The sequence below is a fragment of the Mustelus asterias genome, chromosome 20, assembly GCF_964213995.1.
Source record: "Mustelus asterias chromosome 20, sMusAst1.hap1.1, whole genome shotgun sequence".
In the NCBI taxonomy this organism is placed as follows: domain Eukaryota; kingdom Metazoa; phylum Chordata; class Chondrichthyes; order Carcharhiniformes; family Triakidae; genus Mustelus; species Mustelus asterias.
In genome coordinates, this window is record NC_135820.1 from 17,849,487 (window position 1) to 17,868,879 (window position 19,393).

The 19,393-nt window shown below is 43.3% G+C and overlaps 1 protein-coding gene across 1 annotated transcript in view; it reads left to right on the forward strand.

Moving 5' to 3' along the window:
- The first annotated feature begins 812 nt into the window (after positions 1 to 812).
- Positions 813 to 19,393, forward strand: part of LOC144508415 (transcriptional repressor CTCF-like) — a 41,905-nt gene continuing 23,324 nt past the window's right edge. The window contains exons 1-5 of the mRNA XM_078236300.1: positions 813 to 876; positions 6,736 to 6,906; positions 9,339 to 9,472; positions 18,345 to 18,465; positions 19,019 to 19,168. Of these exons, the coding sequence (XP_078092426.1) occupies positions 6,807 to 6,906; positions 9,339 to 9,472; positions 18,345 to 18,465; positions 19,019 to 19,168 (505 nt within the window). The 5' untranslated portion in view covers positions 813 to 876; positions 6,736 to 6,806. The remainder of the gene's footprint in view (positions 877 to 6,735; positions 6,907 to 9,338; positions 9,473 to 18,344; positions 18,466 to 19,018; positions 19,169 to 19,393) is intronic.

Below are 19,393 nucleotides of genomic sequence, written 5' to 3' on the forward strand. Positions count from 1 at the left end.
CCCCATGAATCACTAATGTACCATGATAGCAATAGAAAAAAATAAATATTGAGTAGCAGCGTAAAAGAGATTTCCATTTTGGAACATGCACTGGTTTGTGTTTGACATACATAAGATATATTACAGATGGCAACGGATTGGAGGGACCCGCGTTAAATTTTGGCCTCGGATGACTGTGTGGAGTTTGTACATTCGTCCCGTGTCTGCGTGGATTTCCCCCGGGTGCTCCAGTTTCCTCCCACACTCCAAAGATATGTGTGTTAGGTGGATTGGCAATGCTAAATTGTCCCTCAGTGTCGGGATTAGCAGGATAAATACGTGGGTTACGGGGATAGGGTCCGGGTGGAATTGTTGTCGGTGCAGCTTTGATGGGCCGAATGGCCTCCTTCTGCACTGTAGGGATTCTATGATTCTATTCTATAAATATTCACGTCAGGTTGTCTGATTAGTTAGGTGCAATATCAGCTAGGACAAGGAAGAAGTCTATCTTCCTTAGACATCTGTACTGTTCGCTGATGACATATGCTAAAGTTGCAGTTTAAATTGTATTTGCACTCCTGTTTTAACCTTTGTATTGATAACATCTTTGTTATTAGGTAGGGCCAAATGGAGAGATGCAGAGCATCGAAAGAGTGGAACTGGATGCAGCTACTGCTGGGACAGAATACTTAGGCATGATCGTAGATCAAGACCATGATACTCTTGTCAAAAAGGAGAATAGTAGTCTGCAGTATAACATACAAGTTGGCAATAATACAGATTTGACTACTTGTGACTGTAGAGAGAGGCAGCTGGAAGGGCGAAGAGCGGATGTGACTGGTGAGAAAAATATTGGTCCCGCCATAACAACCAGACTTACCAAAATTAAAAAGAAAGGTTAGTGTTTGTTTTTGTTTGAGCATATATATATATTATATATGTATATATTTGAAGCTTGAGAGAACTTCTTTCAGAGAGAATTTCTGTAATTGAATCAGAATCCTTCTACTTGCCCCCGTCAGACACCGATGATCACAGCTCCTCCACATTCCCACGTTAGAGCCAGCCTCCCTTTATCCTGACCCTACAACCACTGGCAACAGCAATTGGGACAAATTAACTAGGTGAAATGCAGGTTGGAAGGGCCAAACACGAAATAGCAACTTAGCTGATGACCCATTATATGATCGACTTCATCACCTCACTGACCATTTCACAAAACACCAAAGAATGATTGACTTGAGTTACAAACAAAACAAAGGATATGTCTTAAGGAGACCGTTTGCATATGTGTTGAAATCGTACCCCCCAATTATGAACAGGGATGAGTTTTAATTCTTGAGTTTAACCCCTACAGTTAGGACTTTCTGCAGGTGTGATTAATAATCACTTATTTTAAACAAAAGAGAAAATGCCAGAAAATTTCAGCAGGTCTGGCAGCGGAGAGAGAAGAGCTGATGTTTTGCGTCCAGATCAGCCATTGTCAAAGCTAAAAGGCATAGAAAGTGGGAGATATTTATACTGTAGAGAGAGGGAATGAAAGATGAGTCATAGCTACAAAAACAAGGGGAAAGGCTAAGAGGTGCTAATGGCAGTCCAGAGAGAAGGTGTGAATGGCCAAATAGTAGAGAAGCTGAAATCAGAGGGTAAGCTGTGACGGGGGAGATGTGTTGGGAGGGGCAGATGGGTGGGAGAGTGGTAAAATTGAGAAGAAGGGGGAAAAGGGAAGCAAAGGAGGAGAAAAGATAAAACGGGGGATAAAATAGGGGGAAAGAGTGGGGGGAAGAAAATTTAAGCACGACAAAAAATAAAAGGGGGAGAACAGTTAAAAATTAAATAGAATGAAAACAAAGGGGTCGAGGTAGGGTAGAGCTAATCATCTGAAGTTGTTGAATTCGATGTTGAGATTGGAAGACTGTAATGTGCCCAGCTGGAAAATGAGATGTCCCTCCAGATGGGTTGAGCTTCACAGGAACATTGCAGGAGTAAGAAGTCTCACAACTCCAGGTTAAAGTCCAACAGATTTATTTGGTAGCAAAAGCCACTAGCTTTCAGAGTGCTGCTCCTTTGTCAGGTAAGAACATTGCAGCAGGCCAAGGACACATTGGCTGACCCTAAATGGCAGTGCTGTCTGCTGATAGCACTCTTGGGTTATGCAAGTACAATAAAGATGATTGTACTGCCCTGTCTCTCTCTTTCTGTTATACTATCAAGGATAGTTTTGTGACCTTGAAAGGCACAGGGTTAAATTCCTTTTGCTATGCAAACAGCTGCAAATAGGCTAAGATGTTTATAACGTCACAAGTTCAAGGTGTGGATCTAGTCTGCTGCTACTACTTGTCCATCTAAGGAGAATTGTGCCCTGAAAAGCAGCCTCACTGCTGCACATATCATATGGATCCTGATGTGGTTCTGGTGAATCTCTTGTTTAGCCTACATCTCGCGCGCTCCAGCAAGTGATATGTAAGGCTAATTACCTAAGGAAGGTCCCACTAAGTTTGTGAGTACAGCATGTTATCCGGCTTTTAATTTAACCACCGTGCAAGCACTCCAGTTTAATGAGACAAACAAAGGCTGTAATTCAACGATTTCTTCATTTAATACTTCTGGTACCAACTCAAAGATAAACACTTGCAACTCATTAACTCCTTTACTGAACTTTTAACTCTTAACTGCACATTAACTGAATGTCAACTTTAATTATTTAACTGAAAATAGATACTATCGAGTTTCAGAAAAACTCTGGCCAAGAACTATCCTCGATGTAGAATCTATTTTCTTTGAAGTATCCTTCAGGGTACATTTCCTACGATGGTTATTCTCGATCGAGTTTTCACTGGCAAACAAAGGCTGCAATGCCATTTATCTACAAATCCTCCATTTGCCTCCAGAAGATTCTCTGTCATCCAGCCAACTGTGTAACCAGAAACCGATCACATGGCTTGAACATCCAATGAAATTACTTGCAAATAATGCCATTATGCTTAGTTCATTTGACATGTTCCACACATGACAGTAAATCAAAACTCAATGTCTGGGTCAAATGTAAGAAACCTCCGTTATCTGGGAAGCTACGGATCACAGCTACCAGACCAGAGAAACTTTACGACTTGAATCTGGTTTTAATTATAAGTTGACCAAAAATCCCAGCATGCTTAACTCTTAGCCAGAAAAGCCATTTTAAAGTCACTATTGCCATTATTGTTGTTAAATTATTGTTGTAGTCATTCTTCTCCATCCACAAGCACAACAAAGAAGTCCTAAATAAGCTTAACCCAGAGCTAGGCAATGGACATCATTTTGGTCAAAGTAAGAATTATATTTTGAATGTGGACACTGGAGGGATTTACAGGATCAGGTTCATAGAATCTCAGGACCTCAAATGGATAAAGCTAACGGGATGCTGGGTTTTTGTCGGAAATGGTACAGCAACTGAAATTCAACATCTAATGAATGAATGTACCTAAAGCTTTAGCAAACCCATGGTTTAAGCAGTGTGCAGATTTGGGCTGCACACTATAGAAACAGTGTTGAAGTCAGTGATGGTGCAATGCAGTTTCACAAATTGCTACTTGGTGTGAGAAAATACAAATATAAAGAAAGACATTAAACATTTGAGTTGTTTTCATGAGAGCAAAGGTGATTTGATCAAAGTGTTTACAACTCTGAAGGGATAGGAGAGAGTAGATGGAAAGTGACTGATTCAGGTCTTTCGAATAAGAGATCATGGATGTAAGTTTACCAAGTGAATGTTGATGCCATTTTGTCAGTCAGCGACCAAAAGAGAAAATTCTGAAAAATCTCAGCAGGTCTGGCAGCATCTATAAGGAGAGAAAAGAGCTGATGTTTCAAGTCCAGATGACCCTTTAACTGCTGCAGTCCACTTTGATGTAAGTACACCCACAGCGCTGCTTCATAAGGAGTTCTGGGCAGCACGGTAGCACAGTGGTTAGCACTGCTGCTTCACAGCTCCAGGGACCTGGGTTCGATTCCCGGCTTGGGTTACTGTCTGTGTGGAGTTTGCACATTCTCCTCGTGTCTGCGTGGGTTTCCTCCGGGTGCTCCGGTTTCCTCCCACAGTCCAAAGATGTGCAGGTTAGGTTGATTGGCTATGCTAAAAAAAAAAAATTGCCCTTAGTGTCCTGAGGTGCGTAGGTTAGAGGGATTAGTGGGTAAATATGTAGGGATGTGGGGGTAGGGCCTGGGTGGATTTGTGGTCGGTGCAGACTCGATGGGCTGAATGGCCTCTTTCTGTACTGTAGGGTTTCTATGATTTCTTCTATGAAAGCTAATGGATGCTGGGTTTTGTTGGAAATGATACAGCAAATGAAGTAGCTGTACCATTTGACAAAGGGTGCCATCCACAAGATGCAAGTTAGAATAGCTCAACACCATCCAGAACAAAGCAGCCAGCTTGATTGATATCCAGTGCACAACATCCCCCCCCCCCCCCCCCCCCAATCCCCCCATTACCACGAGAGACAGTGTATATCTACAAGATGCATTGCAGCAAATTACCAGGGCTCCTTTGACAGCACCTTCCAAACCAGTGACCTCTACCATCTAGAAGGACAAGGGCAGCAGTTGATTGGAAACGCCACCGCCTGCAAGTTCACCTCCAAGTCCATGCTGACATGGAAATATATCGCTGTTCCTTCACTGTCGCTGGGTCACATTCCCAGAACTCCTTACGAAGCAGCACTGTGGGTGTACTTACATCAAAGTGGACTGCAGCAGTTAAAGGTGATGGCTCACCACCACCTTCTCAAGGGGCAATTAGGAATATGTAATTAAAATGCCGGCCTAGCCGGCGACACCCATGTCCTGTGAACAAATATAAAATAAGTTATTTGATTAAATGTAGGTGGACCAGCTCCAACTCGGACACCTGCCTGCTAGAAGGGTTGAAACCAAATTGGATAAAGTAAAGTTTATTTATTAGTCACAAGTAGGCTTACATTCACACTGCAATTAAGTTACTGTGAAAATCCCCTAATCGCCACACTCCAGCGCCTTTTTCTGATACACTGAGGGAGATACACTGAACCAACTCCCACAGTTGGTTCGGCGCATGGCCAATGCACCTAACCAACTGTGGGAGAAAATATGAGCCTCTGGGGGAAACACACGCAAACACGGGGAGAATGTGCAAACTCCACACACACAGTGACCCAAGCCGGGAATTGAACCTGGGTCCCTGGTGCTGTGAGGTAGCAGTGCTAACCACTGGACCACAGTGCTGCCCTCAATTTCCCTTCACATGTTCTCAATCTGTCCCCAAATCCAGCTATCTGGGCAGCAATCTGAAAGTATAAAGATCGTTACCAGCAATGAGATCTCTTTTGCTTTACATTGCTGGCAGGCATGTTGCCTTCCAGGTATGGCAATGTCCTCTCACCATAAATGTCTAGATTAAACATCTGTGGGACTGTATGTAAGTCAGAGTCCTTTCTGCACTGCTGCTGACTAGCTGAGCAATGATTCAAACTGGATCCTCTTGTGGAAACAGATGCACATCACATTCCCACAGGAGTGGCAGGTGGATACAAGTTGAAAGATGGAATCACACTTGCTCAGGTACAATAGGAATAGTAGCCCAATCCAATGGCATTGGAGAATAGGAGAAGCAGTGACCTACTGGACTAGTAACCCAGAGAGCCAGGGTAATGCTCTGGGGACCCAGGTTCACATTCAACCATCTGTCATGGGACTGGCCATCCATGAGGCACTGGGTCATCAGCAGCAGCAGAATTGTATTCAGCCACAATCTATAACCCATGGCTTAGCATATCCCCCTTTCGAACATGACCACTACTTCAGGGGACCAAACCTAGTTCAATGAAGAGTGTAGTAGGAAGGAGGGCATGCCAGGAGCAGCACCAGGCATACGTAAAATGAGCTGTCAACCTGGTGAAGCTACAACATGGCTACTTGTTTGCCAAGCAGTGTATGAGGCACGCAATAGACAGCTAAGCAATCCTACAATCAATAGTTCAGATCTAAGCTCTGCAGTCCTGCCACATCCAATAATGAATGGTTAAACAACTCATTGGAGGAGGATGCGGGACAGTGGTTAGCATTGCTGCCTCACAGCACCAGGGACCTGGGTTCAATTCTGGGTGACTGTGTGGAGTTTGCACGTTCTTCCATGTCTGCGTGGGTTTCCTCCAGGTACTCAGGTTTCCTCCCGCAGAGAAAAGATGCGCAGGTTTGGTGGATTGACCATGCTAAGTTGCCCCATCGTGTCCCAAGATGTGTAGGTTAGGGGGATTAGCATGGTAGATGCATGGGGTTACGGGGATAGGTTGGGCATTGGGACCTAGGTAAGATGCTCTATCGAAGAGTCAATGCAGACTCCTTGGACTGAATGGCCTTATCCTTCACGGTAGGGATTCTATGAACCTATGAATTAGCCAGGTTGCTCCATGTCTATGAATCCTCCCTTTTGACTGCCGTACATAACCTCTACCCATGTGCTTTGTGTCTAAGCATTAAGAAAAAAATCTGTTGTTAAGTATTTTAGTAAAATGAAATAATTATACCTTATAACTTCATATTAGGTAATTAAATCTATTTTTCTGCAGTACAGATGTCTCACTGAGAATTAATCCTCTCAACTCAATGTTCATCCATGAGTTACTGGTAAAATAGTGTAAATCTCTTTGGAGGTAATACGTTTTCAGGAGCTTTGATGTTGTTTTGAAAGGTGTGATAAAAATAAAGTTTTTCGTTCTTTGAAATGCTTTTTTTTGACAGACCTTAGGCAAACATTTCAGTGTAAACTGTGTTCGTACACCTTTCCACAAAGATCTAATCTAGACCGTCACATGCGAAGCCATACAGATGAGCGACCACACAAGTGTCATCTTTGTGAAAAGGCTTTCCGAACCATCACACTTCTACAAAACCATATCAACACTCACACAGGTAGGTGTCCGGTTAGCTTTTACATCTGCATGTGTTACAGCTGAACTTTACTGACTGATTCTAAAACCAGTTGTGGTAATGCAGCCTCTCCTTATGGCAGAAACTTATTTGCTCAAAGGTTGTTTCAGTTGAAGAATCAGTACTACAGCCCTATCTCCACTCTGTGGTTCCTGTGAGCTTGGCTCCTACTGTTACTGAGGGAACGTAGAATTTACTCCTTTATCTTGGACTGTTCCACACAAGTTAGGGCAGCACGATGGCACAGTGGTTAGCACTGCTGCCTCACAGCGCCAGGGACTCAGGTTCGATTCCGGCCTTGGATGACTGTGTGGAGTTTGCACATTCTCCCCGTATCTCCGTGGGTTTCCTCCGGATGCTCCGGTTTCCTCCCACACTCCAAAGATGTGAAGGTTAGGTGGATTGGCCATGCTCAATTGCCCCTTTGAATCCCAAGATATGCAGATTAGGGGGATTAGTGGGGTAAATAGATGGGGTTACGGGGATAGAGCCTGGGTGGGATGCTTTGTCGAAGAGTCAGTGCAGATTCAATGGGCCGAATGGCCTCCTTCTGCACTCTAAGGATTCTATGATTCCATAAGTTAGCATTGCTGCCTCACAGCACCAGGGACCAGGGTTCAATTCCGGTCTTCGGTGACTGTGTGGAGTTTGCACATTCTGTCCTTGGGTTTTTCTGCATGCTCCGGTTTCCTCACACACTCCAAAGATCTGCAGGTTAGCTGGATTGGCCATGCTAAATTGCCCCTTAGTGTCAGGGATTAGCAGGGTAAATACATCGGGTTACCGGGATTTGGACCTGGGTGGCATTGTTGTCTGCAGGCTCGATGGGTCGAATGGCCCCATGTACTGTCGGGATTCTGTGATTCTAAGTCATTGTAATTCAGTAGGTAGCACTTTCTGCCTCTGAGTCAGAAGTTTCTGTGTTTCATGTCCAGTTAATTTCCAGCCCCTGAACTGACTTTCACAGCGTGGGTTATACCCTGGAGATCCCTCTCTCCAGCCAAAGCTAGGCAAGTCTTCCAGCTTCGTTAAACCCTCACAACCCTGATCTCCTCAATCCGAGGGCAAGCTCACACCCACATTCTGTGTGGTGAACAATATAGACTTTTGCGTGTCTTTTGCTCTCTCTCTGATTCTTGCAGACTAATTCTGAGGTTCAGTGATATTTTCAGGGAAACCTGCAATTCGATCCTACAATAGCTTCCTAAGGACCCATCCCCTCTCAAAGCGCACCCCCATGCAAAGTGAATTACATCGCCCTTGTATCCAGGTCGAAATAACAATTAGCTATCTTCTAGACCCCAACTTCATTCAATACAAATATAAAATGAAAAGTGTTGTGAGCTATGCATCTTACAATGCTCTCATTCACATCTGACTGCTTACATGCACTAATCATTTTCACCGCTTCATCAGTGAGTACTGTTGACGCGGTGGAGGAAATGGCTCCGCACAATGATGGTGTCTTAGATGTTGTGACTGTCACTTCCAGATCGCATGCTGTGCTCCTGAACACTGACAGTCATGCTGGCTTATTCCTTAGTCACACATTTTGGCCAGGACAGTGCAGATGTGAGGAACCTGGTCAAGGGTTAACTGTTTGGGTGCATCCTGATAGACAAGTGGCAAGAGTGCAAGTGGATAGGCTAAGGACTGTGACACTCTTCATCATACATCCACTGATATATAGCATATTAATACCAGGCAATGGTGCCAATATAATGAGGTCTCCTCCAAAACGCTGGGACTGTAAATGGACTTCCTCCCTCACAGATTAACCGTTTTGAAGGATCACTTGTTATATCCACACGAGTTGCCTAATTCATGCTGGGCCGCCTCAGAGCTCACACAATTCCCTGGGACATCCACCCATGGCTCCCATTATACCCCCATCCCCCTCGTACCAAAAAAACTGAAATGCTGGTTCGCGGAGCCGGGAATTAACCTGATTCTGCATACCCGATGTGAGATTGAAAACTCAGGCCTGAGAGTCAATCTACTATCAGCACAGCTGCTGTGGTCATTGTTTACTAGTGTGATGAATATCTTGCACCTTCTTCCCAGTGAAAGAGCCTGGGCCTCCCTTTAACAACCAGGCTTGCAGTCAGCATACATACCCCACCCAGAAGGAAAAAAACAGTAAAACAGGGAAATAAGAATACTGGCCTAAAATTGCTCTCGTATACTTTAAAATTCAACACCAGGAAAACAGGGAAGGAAGTAAAGTGGTCTGACCTGTTTTTTACCTTCTGGGCATTCATTTCTCCATCTTGCCCTCAATGAAAGATGCTGACCTGAAACAAAGTAATCTTGCATTTGTAGCATAAGCGTATAATTACAGCAAATCGGCACTTTAACCTCTTTTTAACCTACTTAAAATGAAGACATTAATCTGACTACACTTTTCTTCTTAGGTACCAGACCACATAAGTGTCCTGATTGTGCTATGGCCTTTGTTACAAGTGGTGAAGTAGTGCGGCACAGACGCTACAAGCATACCCATGAGAAACCCTTCAAATGCTCAATCTGTGATTATGCTAGTGTGGAGGTGAGTGTAATACTGTGTATGTGTCGGGTTACCCTAGGGCACTGCTAATGACCCAAACCCAGAAATCCACATTTTAAGTTTAAAGTTCATTTATTAGTGTCACAAGTAGAGTTACATTAACACTGCAGTTAAGTTACTATGAAAATCCCCTAGTCACCACACTCTGGCGCCTGTTCAGGTACACTAAGGGAGAATTTAGCATGGCCAATGCACCTAACCAGCGCATCTTTCAGACTGTGGGAGGAAACCGGAGCATCCGGAGGAAACCCACGCAGACACGGGGAGAACAATTCCCTGTGCAGACTCCACACAGACAGCCACCCAAGTCGGGAATCGAACCTGGGTCCCTGGCACTGTGAGGCAGCGTTGCTAACCATCGTGCAATGGTGCTGCCCTGTGTAGCACAATTCAGGTGCATCCATCTGCTTGAACTCAGGCTGAAGCCAGGAAGAAAAATTAGGAGCATTAAGTATGAGTTCAAATCCAGCAAAGACTGATAAAGTCACGGTCTCCTTTACTTGTTTCCCAAGGTCCTGATTTTTTACCAATTTGCCATTTCTATTCATCAAGTACTACTTTCTTATTAACAATAAGAGTCACTTTTCTGTAGGATTGAGTGTTGTAGCTTGATGATGTACCAAAAACTGCAGTCTCTTTTGCAGACATATTTCATAAACAGAATGGTGATTTATTTTTCATGGTGCTGTGATTACCCCAAAGAGGTAAAGGAGGAACAAATTTTCAAGTTTGAATATATCATGATAATCTGGTATATCTGTGTGGGATCTTCTGATTTGATTGGATTTTTGTGGAAAATCACAAAGTGTGCAATTTGGGAGAATTGACTTTGGAGCAGGAAAGCCATGTGGCTGCCCCTTTCATACTGCTACCAAAAAATTATAACCCGAAAACTGTACGAAACGTTGAGGCTTTTATATTTACAGTTGTGGCTTCAAACTTTTAATTTGCCCTAAGATGGCGGGAGGGTTAAAAACTGTTTCAGATATGCCCAAGGTAAAAGTTGTGATCGTGCTTTTAATAAATAATGTTTTGTTGTGCCTTCAAAACTAACCAGAGATCAAGATCTGTTATTTAATGCAGTATAAAAGCCAAAGCCCTCATGGCAGTGCCTGAAGAAGAACCAAGCTTCATTAAAATTGATCTAAATTGTACTTAAAATCATCTAAACTCTCTAAATTTTGTACTGTTCCCTGGGCAGCACGGTGACACAGCCTCACAGCGCCAGGGACTCGGGTTCGATTCCCGGCTTGAATCACTGTCTGTGTGGAGTTCGCATGTTCTCCCCGTGTCTGCGTGGGTTTCCTCTGGGCGCTCTGGTTTTCCTTTCACAGTCAGAAAGACGTGCTAATTAGGTGCATTGGCTATGCTAAATTCTCCCTCAGTGTACCCGAACAGGGAACACTTGTTCTTAAGAGTGTGGCAACCAGGGGATTTTCACAGTAACTTGATTGCAGTGTTAATGTAAGCCTACTTGTGACAGTAAGAAATAAATTTTAAACTTTATATTGGAGGCAGAAATCACACACGTTGCATCTTTATATCGGCATTGCATTTCCAGATCTGATTTTATTTAAGGAAGGATGTAAATGCGTTGGAGCAGTTCAGAGAAGGTTTACCAGACTAATACCTGGCATGGATTGGTTATCTTATGTGGAAAAGTTGGACAGGCTAGACTTGTATCTGCTGGAGTTTAGAGAGGTAAGAGGTGACTTGATTAAAACAAATAAATTCCTGAGGGGTCTTGACATGTTGGATGTGGAGAGGACGTTTCCTCTTGTGGGAGAATCTAGAACTAGGTGTCACTTGAAAAATAAGGGGCAGGAATCCCCGGCCACGCACATCCCAAGATCGAAAATCCCCGCACGAGTTCAACGGATCTTTGTATTTTCTGTCTCGCCTGCTATGATTCCTGCGGCAGGTGAGATGGGAGAATTTCAGCCAAAGGATCGCCCATTTGAGGTGAAATTCTTTCACTCTGAGAGTGGTGAGTGTCTGGAACTCTCTTCCTGAAAGGCTGGTGGAAGCAGAATCTTTGAATAGTTTTCAGGCAGAGTTAGATAGGTTCTTGGTCGTCAAGGGGGTTATAGTTAATCACAGGTAGGCGGGATGCAGATTTGAGGTTACTGTCAGATCAGCCATGATCCTATTAAATGGCGTAGCAGGCTCCAGGGGCTGAATGGCTTATTCCTGCTCTTTGTTCTTAAGTAATAAGTGAAGGAAGACTAAGGTTGGATCAGAGGTGTTATCTGTGAGTTAGATAAGTAAGGCACATATAGAAATTAGGATGCTCATTGCTCAACTGAAGTGTACCAAGAAGATAAAGAATTATTGCACTGAAAATGGGAGTGACCTCAGTCATAGGTTGATGGAATAAAAAGATAAGAATGTGAAATGTTTCCGATAACTGATAAAGAAAGAACAACTTGCATTTATCATGTATCATGGCATGTAAGTTGACTCAATATTAAGATGTGCCTTTTTCTAGGCACCAGCGTGTAAGTCAACTTCACCAATACATGCACATTTATGGCTATTCTTGCATTAGGAGTCAGCCTCAATTTTTCAGCTCAAAAATACATGTTTAAATTTGTGCCTGCCTTGTAGGTTAGTGCAGGAGATCAAGCAGGCATTGGTGGCAGTGTTACCAAGAAAGTATGCGGGAGTTTAAGATACTCTCAATAGAGCAGATCAGTGCATGGCCTGGCAAGGGATGAACAGAAATGGGTCCTCCTACAAAATGAATGAAGTACGAAGCTATTTAAAGTTAAAAGCTAACTTGTCAATTAACTGTGCTGCAGCGAGGGGAATCGGTGTTGGTGAAAAACTGGTGTGAGAATGGAAGAGGAAGGAATCTGCCCTGAAGAATGTGCTGATGACCAACTGCACCATGCGAACAGGGACAAGCCACCAGGCTAATCTTGAGACATGTATTGGAGTGGGTCCTTGAAAATTGTCAGAATGGTAACACTGTCACCAGAAATGAAATGCGTATTGTGCACTTAAGAACACCAAATCAAACCCCGATACTAAAAAATATTTCAGAGCAACAGCTCATTGGTCTAGCTTTGCTTTATAAAACAAATACAATCAGCCCTTATCTTATTGAATGACAGAGCAGGCTCGATTGGGCTGAATGGCCTACTCCCATGTTACTAAGCATGTCTACTGTTGTGGCAGAAGACCAGAGTTGCACAGAGACTACCAAAAGACTTCAGCCAAAATGACCAGTTTCCAGCGGTTGATCATCCGGGAGAGCCTAAAACCAGAGTGTCCATTACATCACATTGGCAACGTGATGAACTGCCTATGAATTTTGATAAGCTCAGCAATCCGAATTGTGAAGTGGAAATGTTTGAAATCAGTTCTAGTGAAAACCACAGGACATGTCAAGACAAGCAAGATTCATGGTGGTACGAGCCTGCATGGCCAACAGGGCAACATTAAAGCGTGTGGTAATTTTGAAACGTAAACCTACATTGAAAGTCAAGTTCCCTTAAGGAGTTTTTGTGCATGCGCATGACAAATGGTTAGATGGATGAGGATGGAGTGAAATTGTGGATTGATGGTGTGGAATAGGCATCCCAGTGACCTACAGAAAGAACAGTAGCACAGCATATTAATGTGGGCAATGTTCAGATTCCATATAACTAATGAGATCAAGATGTGCTTGCCAAGAACACACCCACATTGCAGTTACAGCAGAGGCTGTAATGTCTCTAGTTCAATCTTTGGATGTGTGGCTCCACAGGCCATGCAAAAATCATGTTCTTAGCGAATGCAATAGGGAGATAGTTGACAGAGAACAAACTTTCACAAAGAGTGGGAATATACATGCGGTCCCACTTGATGGTTTATATAGTTTTGTCATAATTTGCAGTGCTATTACTCGTAAAGTGTTGTCAGATTGTTAAAAACTTCGGAATGTCTAATTCAGTAAACGGAGAGGAAGATAGTATAAAAATGCTCAACTCCTATTGTATTATTGAGAAGGTAGCTGCCAAAGTACTGCGGAGTACCAGTGCTTTCTCCATCGAAGCTTTGTGTCTGAAATAAAACTGTGTTATTGAACCTCCAGTCTGACTCCGGTGGTAATTTTCCCACAACAGTCCAATGGGCGGGAAATCAGGAGGTTTTCCCACCGTTCTTTGGGCCAGCTGAGCTTCATGGCACACTATGATTACGTCACAAAAAAATGCCACAGGAAGATACGGATCTGCCGGACACTGGGTGGGAAGCTGAATTTTTGAGCCCTGCTTACATTTCCCACCCCGCTATACTGGTCTGTAGCGTAACAAGGTGGGAATCTGTTTCAGATATGTCCAAAGTGAAAGTTGTGATCGTGCTTTTGATAAATAATGTCTTGTTGTGCCTTCAAAACTAACCAAAGATCAAGCCATCTCATTCAATGTAGTATAAAAGCCAAAGCCCTCATGGCAGTGCCTGAAGAAGATCCAAGCTTCATTAAAATTGATCTAAATTGCACGTAAGATCATCTAAACTCTCTAAATTGCGTAACTTTTGTACCTTTCCCTGGGTGCATGGTGGCACAGCTCCAGGGACTCGGGTTCAATTAATGGCTTGGGTCACTATCTGTGTGGAGTTTGCACATTCTCCCCGTGTCTGTGGATTTCCTCTGGGCGCTCCGGTTTCCTCTCAGTCAGAAAGATGTGTTAATTAGGTGCATTGGCCATGCTAAATTCTCCCTCAGTGTACCCGAACAGGCACCGGAGTGTGGCAACTAGGGGATTGCATCTGACATTGCATTTCCAGATCTGATTTGTGTAACAAAATGATGGAAATGTTAATTACTTCGTCTCCTTAAATTCAGGAAAAAAATCAGTATTCAATTGATTCAAACAATTCTAATAATGCAGAAGAAATTCACTTTAAAAACCCCAGGAAATCATACATCTGGAGATTAGACTGGACGAGGGGGAAATTCAGAGCAACAATATTCATTAAAAAATAAAAGAGCAATAAAGGTTGTGCATGAAGTGGGACTGGTGGCTAGTAACAAGAGAATGGTTGGTTATAAGGTGACCAGCTATTTCTTGCATGCTGCCTAGGGGTGCGAAAGAGAGAGATGTTTGAGCCTCTCCTTTTCCAGAACAATGCTCACATTTTGAGTTTTGTATGTAGTAAAAATGAGAGAGAAAGTGAAGAACTGCTCTGCTTAGAGACACCTTCAGGTGTGGGAGGGGTGTTGGAGTTGCATTTGAAGTGAAAGAAGATTCAGAAGACAGGAATGTCAGAGGTTAAGGGAATGGGCAAAGACCTGGCAAATGGGGTATTTTGTGGGGAAATGTGAAATTGTTCATTTTGGCAGGAAGAATAAAAAATTAGCATATTATCTAGCTGGTGAGAGATTGCAGAGCTCTGAGGTGCAGAGGGATCAAAATGTCCTAGTGTATTAATGACAGACTAGTATGCAGGTACAGCAAGCAGGAAGGGTAATAGAATATTATCATTTATTACAGGGGAACTTGAATACAAAAGAAGGGAGTTTAGGCTTCAGTTATATAGGGCAGTAGTGAGACCACATTTGCAGTACTGTGTAAAGTATTGGTCATCTTATTTAAGGAAGGATGTAAATGCGTCGGAGCAGTTCAGAGAAGGTTTACCAGGCTAATACCTTGAATTGATTGGTTGTCTTATGAGGAAAAGTTGAACAGGCTACGCTTGTATCTGCTGGAGTTTAGAGAGGTAAGAGGTGACTTGACTAAAACAAATAAATTCCTGAGGGATCTTGACATGTTGGATGTGGAGAGAACGTTTCCTCTTGTGGGAGAATCTAGAACTAGGGGTCACTGTTTAAAAATAAGGGGCGGGATTCCCCGGCCGAGCACATCCCAAGACTGGAAATTCCTACCTGAGTTAAACAGACCTTTGAATTGTGAAGTGGAAAAGTTTGAAAACAGTTCTAGTGAAAACCACAGGACATGTCAAGACAAGCAAGATTCATGGTGGTACGAGCCTGCATGGCCAACAGGGCAACATTAATGCGTGTGGTAATTTTGAAACGTAAACCTACATTGAAAGTCAAGTTCCCTTAAGGAGTTTTTGTGCATGCCCATGGCAAATGGTTAGATGGATGAGGATGGAGTGAAATTATGGATTGATGGTGCGGAAGAGGCTTCCCAGTGACCTACGGAAAGAATGGTAGCACAGCTTATTAATGTGGGCAATGTTCAGATTCCACATAACGAATGAGATCAAGATGTACTTGCCCAAGAACACACCCGCATTGCAGTTACAGCAGAGGCTGTAATGTCTAGTTCAATCTTTGGATGTGTGGCTCCATGGCCATACAAAAATCATATTCTGAGCGAATGCAATAGGGGTATAGTTGACAGAGAGCAACCTTTCTCAAAGAGTGGGAATATACATGCGGTCCCAAACAATGTTTTATATGGTTTTATCACAATTTTGCAGTGCTATTACGCCACAAAGTGTCATCAGATTGTTAAAAAGAACAAAGAACAATGCAGCACAGGAACAGGCCCTTCGGCCCGCCAAGCCTGCGCTGCTCATGTGCCCAACTAAACCATTCTTTTGTATCCCTCTATTCCCAGTCTGTTCATGTGGCTATCTAGATAAGTCTTAAACGATCCCAGCGTGTCCGCCTCAATCACCTTGCTTGGCAGTGCATTCCAGGCCCCCACCACCCTCTGTGTAAAATGCGTCCCCCTGACATCTGTGTTGAACCTTGCCCCCCTCACCTTGAACCTGTGACCCCTTGTGTTCGTCACCCCCGACCTGGGAAAAAGCTTCCCACTGTTCACCCTATCTATGCCCTTCATAATTTTATACGCCTCGATTAGGTTGCCCCTCATCCTCCGCCTTTCCAGGGAGAACAACCCCAGTTTACCCAATCTCTCCTCATACCAGGCTTCAGAAAAACTTCAGAATATCCAATTCAATGAATGGAGAGGAAGATAGTTAACTGTGGAGGGATAATTCCGAAACCAAAAGCACCATATCGGATCCAGAGAGGTATCCGTATGATGATATAAGCAAAGTGACACTGGATGAATTTGATTAACTCTTTGTGCAGGATGCTGAAAACAATGGAGGCAATTTTCCCAAAAATAATCAAAAGTGTCCAACGGGTGGAAAGTTGTGAGATTTTTCCACCCGTATTTTGGGCGAGCTGAGTTTCATGGACTCTGTGATTTGGTCAAAAATAAAAGCGCAGGAAGATTGCGACCTGCCAGACATTGGGTGGGGATCAGATTTTTGGATCCCGCTTACGTTTCCCGCCGCACTATTCTGGTCATGTAGCGTAACCGGGCAGGAAGTTATGTTTGTGGTTCAAACTATGCTTGCAGAATCATTCAATTAAATAAAATGTGATGCATTGATGTAATTTGAACTGCTAGTGTTTTTTCACATTTCAAAATGGTGGCCAACAACACCCACACCATAATTCATATTTTATACTCTGTATAAGTCCCCCCCCCCCCATTTTCGGGAGGATATTTGAATGTTCCCAGGTCAATTTATAATCCGCGATCTACATTACATTTTTCGTGACTTCTGAATGTTCCAAATGTTTTAGAACCTGTGGAATACTTTTAAAGTGTAGTCACTGCTGCTTGTTAGGGGGCAGAACAGACGGTTTGCACGCTGGAAGCTCCCATCAACAGCAGTGATATAAATGTACTCTGTTTCGATTGAAGGATAAATATTACATAGGACACCAGGGGAATCTCAATCAAAAAACAGAAAATGCTGGAAGATCTAACAGCATCTGTGGAGAGAGGATAGAGCCAATGTTTCGAACCTGGATGACCCTGCGTCAGAGCATCCACAGTAATTTGCCGTTAACCAGGAGAATCTCTTTGCTCCTCTTTGCAGAGAACTATGGAATCCTTTACATCCACCTGAGGGGACAGGCGGGGCTTCCACATAATGTCCCTTCTGAAAATAGTGATTATAGATATCCATGACACATTGCTTTGGAATACCAAAGTGATAGGGAGCGATTGGCCAGGCTAGGACTTCATTTCTTGGGACGTAGAGGAATGAGGGGGTCGCCTTAAGGTGTGTAAAATCATGAGGGGCATGGATAGGATGAACGCACATAATTTTTTTCCCAGGGAAGGGGAATTGAAAACTAGAGGGCATGGGTTTAAGGTGAGAGGGGAAAGATTTAAAAGGGATCAGAGGGGCAACTTCTTCACACAGAGGGTGGTGTGTATATGGAATGAGCTGCCAGAGAAGGTGGTTGGGGCAGATACAATAGCAACATTTAAAAAGCATTTGGATAAGTAGATGGATGGGAAAGGATTAGAGGTTATGGGCCAAATGTGGGCAATTGGGACTAGCTGGGAGGGCATCCTGGTCGGCATGGGCCGGTTGGGCCGAAGGGCCAGTTTCTATGGTGTATTGCTCTTTGACTGACAATGTAATGGTAATTTGTTCAAAGATGCTCAATATCAGACCTTACCTAAAGTTTTGAGATGTACTGATAATGGTAAGTTAATCAAAGTATTAAAAGCCATGTATATGTGCAGTATCTGCAGTATAAATCAGTCCAATTCATTGCCAGACTTGGCCATTTATTCAGATTTTCCTGCAGACTGAACAGATGTATTTACAGCCATCAGCAGTTGTGCTGGTAATCAAAATGAAAATAATAGCACCACACCTCCCTGGTGACACCCATTGGTTTAAAACATCAGGCATGCATTTTTGATTCAGTTGAAAAAAGGGCAATTATGACCATCAAATGGATCAATGGATCAAGTTTGTGACATATTATGGTTTCAATTCCACACCTTAATTATTAGTTTATTTTGTAAACCACAGATCACACCTCACTGTATTTTTCATGTTTTATTCTTTTTAGGTGAGTAAACTGAAGCGCCACATCCGTTCTCACACAGGGGAGCGGCCATTCCCATGTACATTTTGCAGCTATGCTAGCAGAGATACGTACAAGCTGAAACGCCACATGAGAACTCACTCAGGTATGTTAAGAATACTTCAGCGATTGTTCCCAGTGATTATAATTTTACATAGAGCATTGGGTAGAAGTTTCTACATGTTAGTATCACAACTGGGTAGCTCCGGCCCTCTCCCCCAGCCTACCCTTGACACCAAGAGCAGTCACAGTGTGTTCTAAAATGTCTGTGCAAAGCTACTACTTTTATGCTCACTCTTTCTTGTGTTTTAAAGCTTATTTATTAGTGTCACAAGTAAGCTTAGATTAACACTGCAGTGAAGTTATTGTGAAAATCCCCTACTCCGGCACCTGTTCGGGTACACTGAGGAAGAATTTAGCATGGCCAATGCCCCTAACCAGCAAGTCTTTTGGACTGTGGGAGGAAACCCACACAGACATGGGGAGAACGTGCAAACTCCCCACAGTGACCCAAGCCGGGAATCGAACCCGGGTCCCTGGTGATGTGAGGCAGCAGTGCTAACCACTGTGCCACCATGTGGAATGCAATGTAATTCAATTCTAATTAGTTTGTAATTAGTGGGCTATAATTAAGACCTGTAATTTCTGATATTTTGTAGGTGAGAAGCCTTACAAGTGCCACGTGTGCCAGGCTAATTTCACACAGAGTGGGACAATGAAAATGCACATCCAGCAGAAGCACACAGACAATGCGCCCAAGTACCATTGTCCTCACTGTGATGCTATTATTGCCAGAAAGAGTGATTTGGGTAAGGTCCACTGGACAGAAATAGTTTTGGAAGCTCAGAGACAATGGAAATAGAAGATCTAACAATGCATTTATAACACTTCCAACTATTCGGCAGCAGCATCTTGTTCTATAAGCCATTGTAAAATAACCAATCTTCAGTGAATCTGGAATATGCTGATAACTTCCCATGCAATGGCTGGATTTTGTCAAAATCGGCAAGGTCCTGATAAGAATACCTACAGTA